The 21,816-nt window shown below is 37.5% G+C and overlaps 1 protein-coding gene and 1 pseudogene across 1 annotated transcript in view; both read right to left on the bottom strand.

The window, feature by feature from the left end:
* The window catches only part of KIF11 (kinesin family member 11), a 49,621-nt gene that overhangs the window by 11,630 nt on the left and 16,175 nt on the right, over positions 1-21,816 (bottom strand). The window contains exons 11-17 of the mRNA XM_019939636.3: positions 19,544-19,631; positions 18,605-18,793; positions 17,767-17,974; positions 16,379-16,551; positions 14,586-14,711; positions 10,793-10,951; positions 6,034-6,140 (exon numbers count right to left, since the gene is read on the bottom strand). Coding sequence (XP_019795195.1) covers positions 6,034-6,140; positions 10,793-10,951; positions 14,586-14,711; positions 16,379-16,551; positions 17,767-17,974; positions 18,605-18,793; positions 19,544-19,631 — 1,050 coding nt within the window. The remainder of the gene's footprint in view (positions 1-6,033; positions 6,141-10,792; positions 10,952-14,585; positions 14,712-16,378; positions 16,552-17,766; positions 17,975-18,604; positions 18,794-19,543; positions 19,632-21,816) is intronic.
* LOC109550633 (heterogeneous nuclear ribonucleoprotein A1-like) lies at positions 8,007-10,486 on the bottom strand (annotated as a pseudogene).

A 21,816-nucleotide genomic window follows, 5' to 3' on the forward strand; every position in this document is an offset into this window, starting at 1 on the left:
AGATGCAAAAATCCTCAACAAAATACTAGCAAACAGAATCCAACAACACATTAAAAGGATCATACACCATGATCAAGTGGGATTTATCCCAAGGATGCAAGGATTCTTCAATATACGCAAACCAATCAATGTGATACACCATATTAACAAACTGAAGAATAAAAACCATATGATCATCTCAATAGATGCAGAAAAAGCTTTTGACAAAATTCAATGCCCATTTATGATAAAAACTCTCCAGAAAGTGGGCATAGGGGGAACCTACCTCAACATAATAAAGGCCATATATGACAAACCCACAGCAAACACCATTCTCAATGGTGAAAAACTGAAAGCATTTCCTCTAAGATGTGGAACAAGACAAGAAGTCCACTCTCACCATTATTATTCAACATAGTTTTGGAAGTCCTAGCCTCGGCAATCAGAGAAGAGAAGGAATACAAATTGTAAAAGAAGAAGTAACACTGTCACTGTTTGCAGATGACATGATACTACACATAGAGAATCCTAAAAATGCCACCAGAAAACTACTAGAGCTAATCAATGAATTTGGTAAAGGTGCAGGATACAAAATTAATGCACAGAAATCTCTTGCATTCCTATACACTAATGATGAAAAATCTGAAAGAGAAATTAAGGAAACACTCCCATTTACCACTGCAACAAAAAGAATAAAATACCTAGGAATAAAACTACCTAGGGAGACAAAAGACCTGTATGCAGAAAACTATAAGACACTGATGAAAGAAATTAAAGATGATACAAACAGATGGAGAGATATATCATGTTCTTGGATTGGAAGAATCAATATTGTTAAAATGACTCTACTACCCAAAGCAATCTACAGATTCAATGCAATCCCTATCAAATTACCAATGGCACTTTTTACAGAACTAGACCAAAAAATCTTAAAATTTGTATGGAGACACAAAAGACCCTGAATAGCCAAAGCAGTCTTGAGGGAAAAAAATGGAGCGGGAGGAATCAGACTCCCTGACTTCAGACTATACTACAAAGCTACAGTAATCAAGACAATACGGTACTGGCACAAAACAGAAACACAGATCAATGGAACAAGATAGAAGGCCCAGAGATAAACCCACGCACCTTTGGTCAACTAATCTACGACAAAGGAGGCAAGGATATACAATGGAGAAAAGACAGTCTCTTCAATAAGTGGTGCTGGGAAAACTGGACAGCTACATGTAAAAGAATGAAATTAGAACATTCCCTAACACCATACACAAAAATAAACTCAAAATGGACTCGAGACCTAAATGTAAGACCGGACACTATAAAACTCTTAGAAGAATACATAGGAAGAACACTCTCTGACATAAATCACAGCAAGATCTTTTTTGACCCACCTCCTAGAGTAATGGAAATAAGAACAAAAATAAACAAATGGGACCTAATGAAACTTCAATGCTTTTGCACAGCCAAGGAAACCATAAACAAGACGAAAAGACAACCCTCAGAATGGGAGAAAATATTTGCAAATGAATCAATGGACAAAGGATTAATCTGCAATATATATAAACAGGTCATGCAGCTCAATATTAAAGAAACAACCCAATCCAAAATTGGCCAGAAGACCTAAATAGACATTTCTCCAAAGAAGACTTACAGATGGCCAAGAAGCACATGAAAAGCTGCTCAACATCACTAATCATTAGAGAAATGCAAATCAAAACTACAATGAGGTATCACCTCACACCAGTTAGAATGGGCATCATCAGAAAATCTACAAACAACAAATGCTGGAGAGGGTGTGGAGAAAAGGGAAGCCTCTTGCACTGTTGGTGGGAATATAAATTGATACAGCCACTATGGAGAACAGTATGGAGGTTCCTTAAAAAACTAAAAATAGAATTACCATATGATCCAGCAATCCCACTACTGGGCATATACCCAGAGAAAACCATAATTCAAAAAGACGTATGCACCCCAATATTCATTGCAGCACTATTTACAATAGTCAGGTCATGGAAGCAACCTAAATGCCCATCGACAGACAAATGGATAAAGAAGTTGTGGTACACATATATAATGGAATATTACTCAGCCATAGAAAGGAATGAAATTGGGTCATTTGTTAAGACGTGGATGGATCTAGAGACTGTCATACAGAGTGAAGTAAGTCAGAAAGAGAAAAACAAATATCGTATATTAACACATGTATGTGGAACCTAGAAAAATGGTACAGATGAACTGGTTTGCTGGGCAGAAGTTGAGACACAGATGTAGAGAACAAATGTATGGACACCAAGGGGGGAAAGCCATGGGGTGGTGGGGATGGTGGTGTGATGAATTGGGCGATTTGCATTGAAATGTATACACTGATGTGTATAAAATTGATGACTAATAAGAACCTGCTGTATGAAAAATTAAATAAAATAAAAATTAAAAAAAAATAAAAAAACACACATCGAAAGGAAATTCCCTTGCCGTCCAGTGGTTAAGATTACATGCTCTCACTGCCAAGGGCCTGGGTTCAATCCATGGTTGGGGAACTAAGATCCCACAGCCTGCGAGGCACAGCCAAAAAAAAAAAAAAAAAAGAAAACACATCTAAAAAACAAAAAAAGAAAGAATCTTAAAAAGAAATAGAAGAGATTTAAGAAAAAAGAAGCAAATGAAAATTATAAACTGAAAAAACCGGTAACTGAAATAAAACACCTCACTGAATGGGTTCAACATTAGGTTAGAGATGACAAACGAAGGGTCTGTGGACATAAAGACAAAGATAGATTACAGGATTTACTCAATCAATCAACAAAGAGAAAAATAGACTAGTATCTATAGCCTCAGAGACCTATGGGACCATAATAAAAGATCTAACATTTGTGTCATCATAGTTCTAGAAGCAGAGGAGAAAAATATAGGGCTGAAAAAATGTTCAAAGAAATAATGAAGGGAGTTCCCTGGTGGTCCAGTGGTTAGGACTCAGTGCTTTCACTGCTGTGGCCCGGGTTAAATCCCTGGTTAGGGAACTAAGATCCCACAAGCCAAGCAGTGCCACCAAAAAACAAACAGACAGACAAACAATTCTTGGATTAAAAAAAAAAGAAAAGAAAGAATGGATGAAAATTTACAAGTTTGGTGAAAGGCATAAGTCTACATTTCAAGAAGCTGAGCAAACCCAAATTGGATTAACTCAAAGAAATACATAAGAAGACACAATATAGGGGCTTCCCTGGTGGCGCAGTGGTTGAGAGTCTGCCTGCCGAGGCAGGGGACATGGGTTCCTGCCCCGGTCTGGGAAGATCCCACATGCCGCGGAGTGGCTGGGCCCATGAGCCATGGCCGCTGAGCCTGCGTGTCCGGAGCCTTGCTCCGCAACAGGAGAGGCCACAACAGTGAGAGGCCTGTGTACCACAAAAAAAAAAAAAAAAGACACAATATAATCAGACTTCTAAAAACTAAGGACAAAGAAAAAATGTTAAAAGCAGCTACAGAGAAACTGCCTATAGGTGAACAATCATTTGAATGCCATGGATTCAAATGATTGGATTTCTCATCTCATGGAGAACAAAAGGAAATGAAACAACATATTCCACGTGCTGAAAGAAAAGACCTGTCAACCCGGAATTCTATAGCCAGTGAAAATATTTTTCAGGAATAAAAGGAAAGTCAAGATATTCTCAGACAAAGGAAAATAGCATTTGTGGCCAGCAGACCTGTTTGGAACTTCAGAAAGGAACAATTTAATGGGCAAAAATAGGGGTAAATATCAGAATACCCTTATCCTCATTAGTTTAGAAAATCAATAGGCAAAAAACTGAATCTTGACAAACCCCATACCTTATACAAAAAATTAAAAATAGATCATGTCTTTAAATCTTACATAAAACTATAAAATTTCTAAAAGAAAACATAAGGCTGATCGGAATATATGATAAGGATGTGAGACGGGCAAGCAATGAGGCTATAAAGGAACACTGAACACTAGTGCAGGAATCAGCTTTTCTTAAAAACTTTTTCTTAGAAATCCAGATAGCAAATATTTTAGGTTTACAGGTATATAGTCTTTGATGTAACCTTTGCAGTGCAAAGGCAGTCAAAGATAGCTAAAGGCAACACATAAACAAATAGACAGATTGAGTAAACCAACATGACTGTGTCCAATAAAATTACTTGAAGTAGCAGACATCCGGCTCAGCAGCCATAGTTTGCCAAACCCTACTCTAATTAGTCAGTATATTTCATCACGGATATGGGTTAGAAACTGTGAAATTACTTAATGTGTATTCTAAAATTGAGCAAATAGGTAGATATATTGTGGATGAGAGCCAGGTTTCTGTCTGAAAAGGGAGCACAAATACAGAAAAGAAAGATATTTAAGTGCACATATATATACACATTCACACATGTATTTCTAGCTATGTCCACCTTGGGAGCCTTAGAAGAAATGACACCACAGTAGCAATAAGAACACCTAGTGCCCAGATCTTGGTTTATATTAATATGATTTCAGAGCTGGGGCTGAGAAAGTACAAGATACCTGGAATATCTTGCTATATCAGAAAGTAAGAAAATGCTCAAAAAGGACAGATCATATCAAAAGGACACAGGAGACAAGTTGAAGAGGCTCTCACTAGTCAAAACTGGGATAATTTGAACATCAGAATAAATAATAGTGGACTATACCCAGAGGATAAAAGAATGCATGAGTACATGCTAACATAAATAAATGAATAAGAATAAATGGCAGGAGGCTTCCCTGGTGGTGCAGTGGTTGAGAATCCACCTGCCAATGCAGGGGACACAGGTTCAAGCCCTGGTCTGGGAAGATCCCACATGTCGTGGAGCAACTAAGCCCATGTGCTACAGCTACTGAGCCTGCGCTCTAGAGTCCGCGAGCTGTAGCTACTGAGCCCGTGTGCCACAACTACTGAAGCGAGCGCACCTAGAGCCTGTGCTCCGCAACAAGAGAAGCCACTGCAATGAGAAGCCCATGCATTGCAAGGAAGAGTAGCCCCCACTCACTGCAACTAGAGAAAGCCTGCATGCAGCAACAAAGACCCAACACAGTCAAAAATAAATAAATTTATTTAAAAAAAAAAGAATAAATGGCAGGACAAAGGGAAAATTCTTCCTCTCAGTAGAATGCCAACTAACAAATGCTGAAGGAATGATGGGATTAGAAAAAAAGATCATTTGATAACCACTATCATAACTGTTTCAGAAATACATATCAATAGATTCTAAGAGGAACAGGATACTTATATAGTTTCAAAGTATCTCCCCTTATGTTCTTTATTAATTGCAAAGGAAATCTAGAGGACATTACAACCAAATTACAAAACTTAAACCTCTTGATATCTGAGATGCACTAAGAACATACCACCTTTGTGGTTTTCTTGACAACTGCAACTAATCATGAAAGCCAACCCCAACTGAGAGACATTGTACTAAATAAATATTCTATGCTCTTTGAAAAAGAAAAGGCTATAAAAGACAAAAACTAAGGAACTAAAAAAAAAGACTAAGGAACTGCTCCAGATTAAAGGAGACTCAAGAGACAAGACAATTAAATGCAATGTGTGATCCTGAATTAAATCCTGGACCAGGAGGAAAATCTTTTTCGTTTCTTATAAAGAACATTAGTGAGAGAATTGGCAAAATTTGAATTAGGTCTGTATATTAGATAATAGTAGTTCTCAATATTAATTTTCTAATTTAAAATAACTGTTATAATAGATAACTAATAAGGACCTACTATATAGTACAGGGAACTCTACTCAATATTCTGTAATAACCTGCTTGGGAAAAGAATCTAAAAAAGAATAGATACATGCATATGTATAAATGATTCACTTTGCTGTACACCTGAAGCTAACACAACATTGTAAATCAACTATACTCCAAAAAAATTTAAAAAAAAATTTTTTTTAAATAAAATAATTATTATATAAGATAGTAGCTTATGTTTTTAGGATACACACTGAAGTATCTGGGGGAAAGTGGAGATTATAAAGACTGCAACTTATTCAGAAAAGATATATTAAAAAAAAATTTAAAACATCTTACTGCTCTGTATTTTCTTGAACACTGCTAAGTGGTTTCCACATGTTTTCACACTTTTCTTCCAAAGCACAGAATCTCTCCTTCCAAAGATTGATTAACTGGCAAAGTTCCTGTAAGAAAGGTGTGGGGAAGGAAAAAACTGAAATTATAACAGTTAAACTTTTTTTCTATACTGATATAAAGTATTTTCCCATAGGTGAGAATTATAAAAATTCCTGACAAGAGATCTTTAACTCCATCTCTCTCACATACAGGAGATTTGTGGAAGTGACATTAAAAGGATAGTAATATTACAGGCATTTTTTAAAAAAGTAAATAATTAGCAAACTTTCATATTTTAACCATAAGTAACAAGTTACTTTCCGAGTACCTCAAAACTAACCAAATACACCAAAACGTCACATTGTGTTTGAGAACCACTTTGACAGATATACATAGTTGCTTCTTAACTGATAACACTACCAGAAGACAAAGTAATGCTGAAAATCTAATGGGTCAAGAAGTCCAAAAATATTATCAGTTAATAGAGCTGAAACATTTTACAGAACTTAGTTGGATCATATAAATAAAATGTAAATAGAGGGAATTCCCTGACAAGTTCAGTATTGGGACTCTGTGCTTTCACTGCCAAGGGTGCGGGTTCAATCCCTGGTTGGGGAACTAAGATCCCACAAGCCTCGAGGTGTGGCCAAATAAATAAATAGAGCTTAACCTTTTCTCATACTTGGGATCTTTAAACACATTTCTGAATAACACATCAGCTGACAATATACATCTAACACTTTGATTATGAATAGAGTGTCAGTATTTTTACTAATCTGAAAGCAGAGGGAAATGCAGGTATTTTCAGATTTATCTACATGTAACCAGGTGTTCAGAGTTTACATCATTGGTTTGTCAGCACTAACTTCAAGTTCTAGAATATCTCAGAAATAGCTGTTAGTAAACTTGCTTCCTTTAAGCCAGGGAAGTCAAACCACTCATGCTAAAATACTTTTCACGGCATAGGTGGGTTTTTTTCTAATTTTTTTTTAAATATTAGGATGTTTTTAAGAGCACTTTTTTTTTTTTTTTTTTTGGCTGTGTCGGGTCTTAGTTGCGGCATGTAGAATCTTCGTTGAGGTATGCAGGATCTTTTATTGCGGCGTGTGGACTCTTCCTTGCAGCATGCAGGCTTCTCTCTAGTTGTGGTGCAACAGCTCCAGAGCATGTGGGCTCTGTAGCTTGTGGCACGCAGGCTCCCTAGTTAAGGTGCATGAGTTCAGTAGTTGCAGTGCACGGGCTTAGTTGCCCTGCAGCATGCAGGATCCCAGGTCCCTGACCAGGGATTGAACCCGCATCCCCCGCATTGTAAGGTGGATTCTTTACCACTGGACCACCAGGGAAGTCCCGTTTTGTTTGTTTTTTAACAGTTGCTTGCCAATTTTAAACATTTCAAAACAGCTAATTAATAAAAAGCTGATCTACATACCTAAAAAGATCTAGGCAGGTTTAAGGTAAACTTGTTGCAATTTCAAACAGCAAGAATATGTTCTAGAAACATATAGAAGAGCCCCTCAAAAATGGATGCCTTTCAGGCAGTATCATCACCACTATGGCTGTAAGGGGATCTAACTATTGTAAGATGCTCTTGCGGCCTCAGTTCCCTCATTAGAAAACTAGGCTAGTAATAGAACCTGTATCTACATTGGTGGGAGGAATAAACACATAGTGAGTTGCTCAATAAATGTTAACTATCATTTGTACTAATTTCCAATATTAACCTTTTGTCTGAAAAGGTTCATGCTTATCAATTAGGGAAACAAATAATCTTATTTTAAAGTTGCTATCTTTCTTTTTTTTTTTTTCATTCCATTCAAGAAGGTTTTGTTTCGTTGTTTCTTCGGCCGTGCTGTGCAGCTTGCGGGATCTTAGTTTCCCCACCAGGGAATGAACCAGGCCATGGCAGTGAAAGCACCGAGTCCTGACCACTGGAATGCCAGGGAATTCCCTCAAGAGGGTATTAAATCATTTATTGATTACACATGATAATGGATGATACACAAGCTTCATTCCCATCTAGAACTTTATCTGGTACCATAATTCAATTTAGATATATTGCATAGGATGTGTCAACAATCATATTAATAACCAAAAAACTCCTTTGCTTGGGTGACCCTTTTTTTTTTTTTTTTTTGCGGTACGCGGGCCTCTCACTGTTGTGGCCTCTCCCGTTGCGGAGCACAGGCTCCGGACGCGCAGGCTCAGCAGCCATGGCTCACGGGCCCAGCCGCTCCACGGCAGGTGGGATCTTCCCGGACCAGGGCACGAACCCGTGTCCCCTGTATCGGCAGGCGGACCCTCAACCACTGTGCCACCAGGGAAGCCCTGGGTGACCCTTTTAACTGTGAACTCCAGGTCACAACACAGTAACTGTCTGTTCAACTACACCAAGGTTTCTGAAGACAATGTCTTCTCCACCCAAGCAGGTTGTAAATAAATTTGGAATCTGGCATCACCATGAAGAAATTCTAACTTCACACTGTTGGTGTAGTTTACCAAGATGGCTTCAGAGTAGACTAACTTCATACAGCACATTTTAAAAAAGACATGTTTAGGGCTTCCCTGTAGCTTCCTGTAGCTTCCCTGTCACTTCCCTGGCTCTCTTCTCCTGCTAAGCTTTGTTTCCTGGCAGTAATTACAACCTCCTGCCACTGCCATAGCTCCTGCTGCTGCTGGAACAGCCACAGCCACCTTGGTTTCATGGTTTGGCAAAGTACTGACTTCCACCACCATAGGGGCCAGCACTTCTGCCTCCAAAGTTTCCTCCTTTTATGGGTTCAAAATCTGAAGATTGTTGTAACTGCCAAAATCGTTGTAGCCTCCGCCACCTCCAAAAGTGCTCCCATCATTACCAAATCCATTATAGCCATCCCCACTGCCACCATAGCCACCACCACCACGGCTGCCACCAAAGCCAGCTCAACCACTGAAGTTTCCTCCACGACCAAAGCTGTCATTCCCACCAAAACCCCCTCCACGACCACCACCAAAGCTTCCACTTTGACCTCTTTGGCTGGATGAGGCACTAGCCATCTCTTGCTGAGATAGGGCTTTCCTTACTTCACAGTTGTGGCCATTCACAGTGTCATAGTTCTGAATGACAATCCTGTCTACAGAGTCATGGTCATCAAAGGTTACGAAAGCAAAGCCTCTCTTTTTGCCACTGCCTTGGTCAGTCATGATTTCAATCACTTTCGTACTGTTCAAAATAATCTCTTAGGTGATGTTCTTCAGTGTCTTCTTTAATGCCACCAACAAAAATCTTTTTCACAGTTAAGTGGGCACCAGGTCTTTGAGAATCTTCTCTTGAGACGGCCCTCTTTGGTTCCCCAACTCTTCTATCCACCTTGTGTGGCCTTGCCTTCATGGCTGCACCCACCGCTTCCACAGTGGCATACGTGACAACCCGAAAGCCTCTGGAGTGCCTGGTGCTTGGATCCCTCATTACCACACAGTCTGTGCACACTCCTGACTGCTCACAATGGCTCCTCAGGCTCTCATCGGTTGTTTCAAAGTCAAGCCTCCGATGAAGAGCTTCCGCAGCTGTTCGGGCTCTTCGGGCGACTCTGACTTAGACACGAGGGCCCTGGAGAGGGGAGACTTTAACAGTGCTTGTTTGGCGGCGTCCAGGGACAGAAAGCTAAAGTTCCTTTAATTCTTATCTAAAAACCTTAGATGTATTTCCCTTCTCATTTCAGGTGACATGGATATGAATTCCCTTTCCCTCACTTTCCAAAACAAAGAATTCTTTACTGGTCACTAAACCATGTCAACAGTTTCACTGACCAAAGAGTTCTGTCATGTAGTAATAGCCTCATTTAACAGAACTTCAGAATTCATAACTAAGGGCTTAAGAATACCAGAAATTATTTTCCATATATCTGATATTTATAGATTATGACTGGCCTGGCTTGAAGGTTTGGTTTTGATTTAAAGCATCATATACTGAGGAATAGTTTACATGGAGCAAGTCATAAATTACATTTATCAATAAAAATTAAGAATTGTATCAGGGCTTCCCTGTTGGCGCAGTGGTTGAGAGTCCGCCTGCCGATGCAGGGGACACGGGTTTGTGCCCCGGTCCGGGAAGATCCCACATGCTGTGGAGCGGCTGGGCCCGTGAGTCATGGCCACTGAGCCTGCATGTCCGGAGCCTGTGCTCCGCAACAGGAGAGGCCGCGACAGTGAGAGGCCTGCGTACCGCAAAAAAAAAAAAAAAAAAAAAAAAAAAGAATTGTATCAATTTACTACAATTTAAATGCCTGATACTGATGAGACAAAAATAGTAAAAGAAAGCAAGGAATAGTTTGCGAAAGAGAGTAACTATCCATGTTACAGTAAAAACAAAAACAACAACAACAAAAATTATCAAGTTAAAATGTAGATACATGTTCATTTTAAATGCTATGACCATCTTCTGCTAACTGTGCTCCTGATGGTATATTTCTGCAGTTCATCTTTCTTCTTGATGTGAGGGAAGGACTATTACGTTTTATTGTGCTTTAGCATAGGGCTCTACATGTAGCAAATCATCAAATATTAACTGATCAAGAGAAATACTCTCAATTATTTCACATTAATTACTGTTGTAAGCAAAAGTGGCGATGGTATTTTCAGGATTCTAATTTAGTTATATAGCTTTGAGTCTGTAACAGGGATTATCAGGTTAAAGATCATAATACTTTCTTTTTACGCTCCTTAAATCACCTAAATAAGATACCTGTGAATGGATTTTCTTTATTGTCTTCAGGTCTTCAGTTAAGTTTTCACAAAGCTTCTGTGTTTCAGCCAAGGAAGAAATTGTATCTTCTTTTAGTTCATGTAGATTGTTACACAGTGTACTGAGAAAGCCATCCATTTCCTTCTTCTGATCTTCTATCTTTGAAGAAAAAAAAAAAATTAATTTCGTGGAGACCTTCCAGATGGCGGAGTAGTAAGATGTGGAGATCACCTTCCTCCCCACAAATACATCAGAAATACATCTACATGTGGAACAACTCCTACAGAACACCTAATGAACGCTGGCACAAGACCTCAGACTTCCCAAAAGTTGTGCGGCTGACAGGGTCTTGGTGTTCCGGCTGGGTGTCAGGCCTGTGCCTCTGAGGTGGGAGAGCCAAGTTCAGGACATTGGTCCACCAGAGACCTCCCGGCTCCACGTAATACCAAATGGCGAAAGCTCTCCCAGAGATCTCCATCTCAACGTTAAGAAAGACCCAGGTCCACTCAACGACCAGCAAGCTACAGTGCTGGACTCCCTATGTCAAACAACTAGCAAGACAGGAACACAACCCCACCCATTAGCAGAGAGGCTGCCTAAAATCATAATAAGGTCACAAACACCCCAAAACACACCACCAAACGTGGTCCTACCCACCAGAAAGACAAGATCCAGCCTCATCCACCAGAACACAGGCACCAGTCCCCTCCACCAGGAAGCCTACACAACCCACTGAACCAATCTTAGCCACTGGGGGCAGACACCAAAACCAATGGGAAATACGAACTTGCAGCCTACGAAAAGCAGACCCCAAACACAGTAAGTTAAGCAAAATGAGAAGACAGAGAAACACACAGCAGATGAAGGAGCAAGGTAAAAACCCACCAGACGAAACAAATGAAGAGGAAGTAGCCAGTATACCTGAAAAAGAATTCAGAATAATGATAGTAAAGAAGATCCAAAATCTTGGAAATAGAATGGAGACAATACAAGAAACATTTAACAAGGACCTAGAAGAACTAAAAAGCAAACAAACAATGATGAACAACACAATAAATGAAATTTCACAATAAATGAAATTAAAAATTCTCTAGAAGGAATCAGTAGCAGAATAACTGAGGCAGAAGAACAGATAAGTGACCTGGAAGATAAAATAGTGGGAATAACTACCACAGAGCAGAAAAAAGAAAAAAGAATGAAAAGAACTGAGGACAGTCTCAGAGACCTCTGGGACAACACTAAACACACCAACATTTGAATCATAGGGGTCCCAGAAGAAGAAGAGAAAAAGAAAGGGACTGAGAAAATATTTGTAGAGATTACAGTTGAAAACTTCCCTAATACAGGAAGGAAATAGTCAAGTCCAGGAAGCACAGAGAGTCCCATACAGAATAAAACCAAGGAGAAACATGCCAAGCCACATATTAATCAAATGATCAAAAATTAAATACAAAGAAAAAATATTAAAAGCAGCAAGGGAAAAACAACAAATAACATACAAGGGAATCTCCATAAGGTTAACAGCTGATCTTTCAGCAGAAACTCTGCAAGCCAGAAGGGAGTTGCAGGACATATTTAAAGTGATGAAAGGGAAAAACCTACAACCAAGAATACTCTACCCAGCAAGGATCTCATTCAGATTCAACAGAGAAATTAAAACATTTTCAGACACGCAAAAGCAAAGAGAATTCAGCACCACCAAACCAGCTTTACAACAAATGCTAAAGGAACTTCCCGAGGCAGGAAAAACAAGAGAAGGAAAAGACCTACAATAACAAACCCAGGACAATTAAGAAAATGATAATAGGAACATACATATCCATAACTACCTTAAATGTAAATGGATTAAATGTTCCAACCAAAAGGCACAGACTGGCTGAATGGATACAAAAACAAGACCTGCATATATGCTGTCTACAAGAGACCCACTTCAGACCTAGGGACACATACAGACTGAAAGTGAGGGGATGGAAAAAAGATATTCCATGCAAATGGAAATTAAATGAAAGCTGGATAGCAATTCTCATATCAGACAAAATAGACTTTAAAATAAAGACTATTTACAAGAGACAAAGAAGGACACTACATAATGATCAAGGGATGAATCCAAGAAGAAGATAAAACAATTGTAAATATTTATGCACCCAACATAGGAGCACCTCAATACATAAGGCAAATGCTAACAGCCATAAAAGGGGAAATCGACAGTAACACAATCATAGTAGGGGACTTTAACACCCCACTTTCACCAATGGACAGATCATCAAAATGAAAATAAATAAGGAAACACAAGCTTTAAATGATACATTAAACAAGATGGACTTAATTGATATTTATAGGACATTCCATCCAAAACAACAGAATACACTTTCTTCTCAAGTGCTCATGGAACATTCTCCAGGATAGATCATATCTTGGGTCACCTCACACCAGTCAGAATGGCCATCATCAAAAATCTACAGACAACAAATGCTGGAGAGGGTGTGGAGAAAAGGGAACCCTCTGGCACTGTTGGTGGGAATGTAAATTGATACAGCCACTATGGAGAACAGCATGGAGGGTCCTTAAAAAACTAAAAATAGAACTACCATATGACCCAGCAATCCCACTACTGGGCATATACCCTGAGAAAACCATAATTCAAAAAGATACATGTACCACAATGTTCACTGCAGCTCTATTTACAATAGCCAGGACATGGAAGCAACCTAGGTGTCCATCGACAGATGAATGGATAAAGATGTGGCACATATATACAATGGAATATTACTCAGTCATAAAAAGAAACGAAATTGAGTTATTTGTAGTGAGGTGGATGGACCTGGAGTCTGTCATACAGAGTGAAGTAAGTCAGAAAGAGAAAAACAAATACCATATGCTAACACATATATATGGAATCTAAAAAAAAAGAAAAAAAATGGTTCTGAAGGACCTAGGGGCAGGACAGGAATAAAGACGCAGACATAGAGAATGGACTTGAGGACATGGGGAGGGGGAAGGGTAAGCTGGGACGAAGTGAGAGAGTGGCATGGACATATATACACTACCAAATGTAAAGAGATAGCTAGCGGGAAGCAACCACATAGCACAGGGAGATCAGCTTGGTGCTTTGTGTCCACCTAGAGGGGTGGGATAGGGAGGGTGGGAGGGAGACACAAGAGGGAGGAGATATGGGGATATATGTATACGTATAGCTGATTCACTTTGTTATATAGCAGAGACTAACACACCATTGTAAAGCAATTATACTCCAATAAAGATGCTAAAAAAAATTAATTTCTTTTCTTAAGTTAAAAATGTTTTAAATTCATTTATTTATTTATTTTTATTTTTTTGAATACATACAAAATAGAAAAGGTAGAAAACAGTATGCAGAGAATAGTCCCTTTCCCCTTCAGCCCCTAGAACCCCACCCAGTCCCACTCCCACCTCTGAGAGATGATTGTTACCGTTTCTAAACACTTTCAGAGGTTTTTTATTATCCATGTTGAGGCATTTATGCATACATATATGGGTATACGTTCATATGTATATCTTCCTCACCCACCATATGATAGACTGCTATATATGTTACTATGTGAAGTTAAATATTTATCTTGAAGATCATTCCCTCTCATTTTTCTTCGCCATGATTCTGCTGACCGCATCAATGGCAGAGAGCATCCTATCTCCTCCCTCTTCCAGATTCCTTCTCACAACCCATGGGTTTTGCATGTGGACATCTCTCTAGATGTGGCCACAGACAGAGTTTCTTTCTTAAACAACAATTTGAGATAATAAGAATATTTGTTACCTTATTAGCCAGTATCAATGAAGTCTTGAAAATATGCTTTAGTTGACTATTGATTTCCAGTATAGATATCACAGTGGGTGATAAAACTGTTTCCAGTGAACTGAGGAGGTCACTCTTAAGTACATTCTGGTTTTGAAAATAAGCAAACAACTCTTTAAAAAGAATATTTTCACTTCCATAAGTCTGGCTGGTTAAATCATAATATCTTAAATACTGTGTTAACTAAACATATGCATATTAAAATCCTAAGTATCCATTCTCTATTCTGTATACCCTACAGAGCCTATTTATTACTAGAGTTTATATTCATCATAAATCACTTAATCCTGCATACAGTAATTACAAAAATTGTTGCTTGATGTACAATAGATTTTTAACAGTCTACTGCAACAGAAGTCAAGAATTCAGATGAGGGGAAAGTGACAGTCATTTGATAAGATTTCAGCATTGCAAACAAAGGAAGCAAAAAAAAACACCTACAACTATATTTTAACGAAATAAATTTCAAACAAGTTTAGATTACTAAGTCAAAAATGCTGAAACCAAATAGTCTTCAAAAGTAGGCTTTGGGCTGGAGGTATTTAAATTTGAAGACCTGGCGAGTTGTATCCTATTGTATCAGAAGAACTTGTCAAGGTTATTGTTCTTGTCAAGTTACATAGAAAAGTTGAGAAAGTACTGTAGATTGGGAATTTTTATAAAAAGAAGAAAAGAATTCAGAACAAAGCTCCTTTTACTAGGGCAAGCATGAGGAACTATAACAGAAATAATTAGTAAATACTTCAAAGGGTACTGGTTTTCTTTTGAAAGAAGAGCAAGCATACTAATTTCAACTCATTCTGTGGGAGCAGCAATCATCTCTTCAGACTCAAGCTTGCTTATAGCTTGATAGGAAGTCATCAATAAATACAGACTACCATTTAGCAAATGAATCAATTTCCAAAAAGTTGGTACCAACAGAGTATCTTTTAACTTTTTTAAATTTGGGTGACTGAAGAAATCTACCAAATGTCATAAGCACTGAATTTAGGCAGTGTCAGTGAACATTTGAACTTGGAAAATGTTCAACAAATATCGTTAAACTCAAAAAGGGAGGCAGCGAGCCTGTACAAAGAAAAAAAAGTGAGATGACTAAGAACTTCCTAGACAAATGATACAATTACAAAAGAAAGGGTATATACAAATCAAGTATGGAAAAGGTAAACAACATTGTGTAATTAGATGGCTGGCTTCTATAGAATTATGAAAAACAGCCTCACAGATAAAGGCCAGAAGGGCTTGATCACACATATCTGACCCCACAAATTTTATATACGTTCTCCAAATTCTGTAAGTCATTTTTCTTGCACATTTTTCTGAATTTCTGTAGTTTTAAAATTAACTACCTAATATCTCCTGGTTGGGTCAGAGTAACATTAGCATGACTATTCCAGGACCCTTGAGAAAAAGATGAATGACCAATTTCTGAGCCAGGTAACAAGTCATGGGTCCCTTGAATTCACGTGAAGCTAAACCTACTATTTCTAGTTATTAAAAGGCTTACTAACTCCTACTCTTTATGTTACAGGACGTAAGTGAAAGAAGTTTCAAAAGTTATATATATACGTTTGGAAATTAATCTTTCTGGGAGAAAAAAACAGTGAAGAGGTTTGCCTTTAAAAATATAAACCTACTCTCTTAAAGTGATATGTTTACCATTGTGTCTAGTAAAGCTTAAGATGAAAGAATAGCCGTTAACATTGGTTTTGAAGACTTATCAAATGTAACCCTTCAAAAATAAGAGATTTACTAACAATCAATTTCTGAAGTACAGTTTTACTTTCTGCTGCTAATGATTGTTCTTTTAATATCATAATAGAAATCTGAGAAACAAGTGTAGACACATTTTCTGGAATAGATGTGAGAGATCCAAGTGCTGTTGTAGTAATCGTGTCTAATGCAGAGACACTGGAAGACAGCAGGTTACCTATACCAAAAAAAAAAGAAGATTTAAACTCGGCAATAAATATATTTAAATACAAATACAACGTTCAAAGAGGTTGGAAAAATTATATCCTTGTTGTGGAAATTTGTAATAACAAATAAGCTTAAAATAATTGGCTCACTACATAAGCATGGAATTATTGTAAATATAAATTAAATACGTTCCTGCAGTACTCAGTAAGCACTTGGCACATCTGTAGATGTATCAGACCCAAAACTGTAACTCAGTGTAAATTAAGAGTTAGAATATTCTAAAAACTAATCTCTAATTGAAGGTAATACACAGTATTACTGCAGATAAAAGAGGTTAAAGAAGAGAAACTAGAAATCAATAAACAAAATTTTTAGTGGTTAGCTTAGAGTGACTAGATCTAGGTGATTTTTACAATTTTTTACATTTCTGCATCTTCCAACTTTTCTATAGTGAAGACAATACTTTAATAATAAACAAATGGGGGACTTCCCTGGTGGCGCAGTGGTTAAGAATCCGCCTGCTAATGCAGGGAACACAGGTTCGAGCCCTGGTCTGGGAAGATCCCACATGCCAGGGAGCAACTCAGCCTGTGCACCACAACTACTGAGCCTGCACTCTAGAGCCCGCGAGCCACAACTACTGAGCCCGTGTGCCACAACTACTGAAGCCCAGGAGCCTAGAGCCCATGCTCCACAATAAGAAAAGCCATCGCAATGAGAAGCCCACACGCAGCAATGAAGAGTAGCCTCGGCTCGCCGCAACTAGAGAAAGCCTGTGCGCAGCAATGAAGACCCAACGTAGCCATACATACATACATACATACATAAATTTAAAATAATAATAAACGAATGGATACTTACTTTCCTAAATGAAGATAACAACAATGGTTATGGTTAAAAATAATACCCATATATTCTGACAATATAGCAAACATTCAAAATACACATTCTCAAAAGAAAAAAAAAGTTGGAGAATGTTTATGCACAGAAAATTTCAATAAGGAAACCCAAGATATGTAACAAGGTATGTAATGAGTTTTATAGAAAAAACTCAACTAACATTTGTTTTAATTCAAAGGCATTAATCCCTAGTCTGAATAGATAGTGTGCATTGGAGGGGACTACTGACACTGTCACCTGAGTTTTTATGATATTTAATTATCAGTTTTGAAATTAGTCTCACACTAAACACACAAAGATTAGAATTAGAAATGCCTGAACTTACCAAACAAGGTTTTATGAACTTCTAGCATGGCCTTTTGTTTTGTGCTGCCATCCTTAATTAATTCTTCCATACTATCAAACAGACTATTCAGGTTTTTGCCAAAAATATCCTGAGCTTCTGCATTGTGCTGATCAACTGCCTTCTTACGATCCAGTTTAGAATGGAGACCAGATACATCTTTTGTAGTTTCTTCAACTGTGTTAAGCAACTATATATGATTTTTAAAAATAAGTGTTGATAAGATGGATATGACAAAAGCAGTCTAATGAAAATATCTGTGCTTCATAAGGATTTTTCCTGATAAGAACTAGTAAATTTTATATATTGTATCAGAAGAAAATTTTAAACTTATGCTAATTTATCCAGGAATGTTTATTTCCCCTCCCCTAGCCATCTAGACAAGGAAAACTGATTTTGCCAATCTATTTTAGTAATTATGCTCCCTCACAAATTTTTTCCCCCATTATATGTTACTAATTCCTAGGAAAAGTACACCTAATAAAAAATTGAATACTCATTAGAAGATACTAAATTCTTGAAGACTGATTAATCTCAACCATGACCACAGGTAAAGCATTACAACACCATTATTCTAAACATCCACAAAGTATATTAAAGTCATGTTCTATTTTCAAAACTTTAGGAATAGTTTTTTCTTAAATTAGCATCTCTAGTGAAGCAAATTTAGACAAAATAGTAACATAATGTTTCTTAAATGGATGGAAGTATCATTTGGGGTGAATAAATAGAATTTCACAATTAACGCTTAAGCTAAGAGTTACTCCTACCCATTCTTTAATTTCTTTAATGCAAGTACAAATTAAAACAAAGGACAAACCCTGCTGGCAGTATCATGAAGTTTCTCCTCAGTACTTTCCAAAGCTGACGTGAAATATTCTTCTTCAACAAGCTGTAATTTCGTTTCTTGTAAATGTCTTTGAGTGGTTTCAAGTTCCTGTGTCTTATTTTGCAGGTCAGATTTACACTGGTCAAGTTCATTTTTATTATCCGTAAACAATTCTGTAACCTATAACACATTAAACATTTTTTTTTGAAGAATTAAAAAACGCAGAACTGGTTGTTGAGATACCTGGCTAGTTCGTAATATAATATTAGAAGAACCAAACAAATTATTTCCATGTAAAAGTTGTAACAAGTTACCAGGTACGTTAGAACATTTTATATGGCATCTGGTTTCTTCCTATAAATTCATTAAAAACAAGTAACAGGGTAGTTCCCTGGCGGTCCAGTGGTTAGGACTCTGCGCTTCCAGTGCAGGGGGCACAGGTTTGATCCCTGGTTAGGGAACTAAGATCCCACAAGCCATGCAACAAACAAACAAACAAAAAACAAGTAATAGGTCTAATGGAGTGGTGTTAATTCTTCAGATTCCTTCCAACACTGCCAGTGTGAGGGTGGCACTGAAGGGTCAGGTCTTTCTACCTTAGTTATTTAACATCTGGTTTCTCCCAACATCTGCATTTCCTCAGCTGATAAACATGTTGATGAAAATGTCTCAGCATTCACTATTTAGCTTTAACATTAAATTGTACAATTCAGTTAATTTCTTAAAATGTTGCATTAATATAAGTGTCAAAATAGTCAGCTTCTTCATTATCATTGATGATAGTAAAAATATTGTGATACAACTTACTTTTAGTTTAAAGGTCAGCAAGAAAAAAAATCTTAAAGAAAAAATATCAGGTCCCTCACCTTCTGAAATTGTCCTTTAATATTTGCTTTTTGCATGACATTCAATACAGTTTTGAATGCTTACCCTACTTAGCTCTTCCTCAACAGCAGCAATTTTTTCAAGCAATTCTACAATTTGTTCTTCTTGAACAGTTAGTTTTCCACTCATGGCTCTAAAATAAAATTTAAAAGGAGTTTGACAGTTAATATTTTTTCCTAATTCTTATAAAATTTATTCTAACACAATTGAGGCAGTTACATATAATCTCTACCATTTATCACTATCATGACAATGATGCCTAAGTGTCAAGAGATAGATACTAAGTGCAGAAAACAAATGTATTCTTTGTCCTTGGTTTAGAAATAGACTTTTTCTTGTTTTCTCCATTTTGAAACTGAGAATCCCTACCTATGAGGGGGAAAAAACATGTGTGTATATATAATTTGAGAAGCTACAAAGATGACAGAAGATTATAACCCACATAAAAAAAGTAGAGGTGGGACATACAGCTAGGTGTCTGTCAGGAATCAGGAATATGAAGTATAAACAAGACACACACAATCCAGGAGAGGCTTGTGATGTGAAGGCATCAAGTGTCACAGGAGGAAGGGGTGAGATAAGGGGCGAAAACCTGGGAAACTAAAGTATGTATATAGAGCAATTACACTCCCCTGCTCCCAGCACCCATACCCCAATACACACCCCACTGTCACATACCACTGTCACACCACCACAAAAGTCCTCATGAGATAAACGATTATTCTCTAAAGCACAGTTCCTCAGCCTTAGCACTACTGACATTTTGGACCAGACAATTCTGGTCTGCTTTAACGGGCTCTCTGATTTTTTGAGCATTAGCAAGTTTCAGAAGTCAGTGCTATCTTTTGCCTTCTTCTAGTTCCCTCGTAACTACCAATCATTTTCTATTCCGCACTGTGCTTAAATGGCAAAGAATTTTAAGAATGTAGATTTCCTCAAATTATTAGCTAGAGATATTGTTAATTAAAGGAAAAGACAGAACTGAAGTATAAGAGGAGAGTTAATTCTAACAGTCTTTTGATAACTATATTAGTTCCTTATTGGAAATAGCTCTTTAAAGTAGAATGGGATATTTGAAATGCTTTTCCTATACTGAATATACAAGAGGGATGCAACATTGTTATTTAATGAATTATATAGTTTTGATAAATAATTTTTAATTGAAGTATTATTGACTTACAATATTATATTAGTTTCAGGTGTACAACATAGTGATTTGATATTTTTATACATCACAAAATGGTCACCACAATAAGTCTAGTTACCATCTGTCATCATGTAAAATTATTACAATATTATTGACTATATTCCCTATGCTTTACATTACATCCCTGTGACTGACTTATATAACTGGAATTTTGTACCCCTTAATCCCCTTCACCTCTTTTGCCCACTCCCTCACCACCCTCCTCACTAGGAACCACCAATTTGTCCTCTGTATCTATGAGTCTGCTTCTGTTTTATTACATTTGTTCATTTGTTTGGTTTTTTTAGGTTCAACATATAAGTGAAATCATAAATTTGTTTGTATCTGACTCATTTCACTTAGCATAATACCCTCTAGATCTATCCATGTTGACATTAATGGCAAGATTTCATTCTTTTTCATGGCTGTGTAGTATTTCATTATTTATGTATCACACCTTCTTTATTCATCTGTCAATGGACACTTAGGTTGGTTCCACATCTTAACTATTATAAATGGTGCTGCAATGAACATATGGGAACATATATCTTTTCAAATTAGTATACTACCTCTCCCAGGCTTAAAGGCATGGATGGCCTTGTATAGACACATCCCCTGTGCAGACAGTATGTGCTGGCTGGCTATGGCAGGCCAGCTGAGTGGGCAGAGGCTGGAGGGAATGATATAGTTTTGATATAGTTTTAAAAGGTCTATTAAACTTGGGATAAATGTTTAAATGTTGGCTGTAGCTTTTGTGATCTTTCTCTGACTTATGGTATAATAATTCTAAGAGCTTTTTCAGAATTAACTTTATTTCAGATCATGCTTCATGCCTATTATGAGTAAACACTGTCCTTAAAATAATGGGATGGACAAACTAAAGTTATTTCTTAATCTAAACTCCATCAAAGAGATGAACAGAAGATAAGAAAATTAAGTCTGCAGTGTCCAATGTTTGACTACTAACAGCAAAAGATACCATATTAGCAAATCAAGAGACAAAACCACTTGTAGATATCCACTGGTTGCCTACTAAGCACCTATTTCCAGCATCCAGATTTACTCTGGGGAATTACTCTCCCCTGACTGCACAGCAGCCAACCTGTATGGGGGGTGGGTGGGGGGCCTAATC

This window comes from Tursiops truncatus, chromosome 16 (assembly GCF_011762595.2).
Source record: "Tursiops truncatus isolate mTurTru1 chromosome 16, mTurTru1.mat.Y, whole genome shotgun sequence".
Classification (NCBI taxonomy): Eukaryota; Metazoa; Chordata; class Mammalia; order Artiodactyla; family Delphinidae; genus Tursiops; species Tursiops truncatus.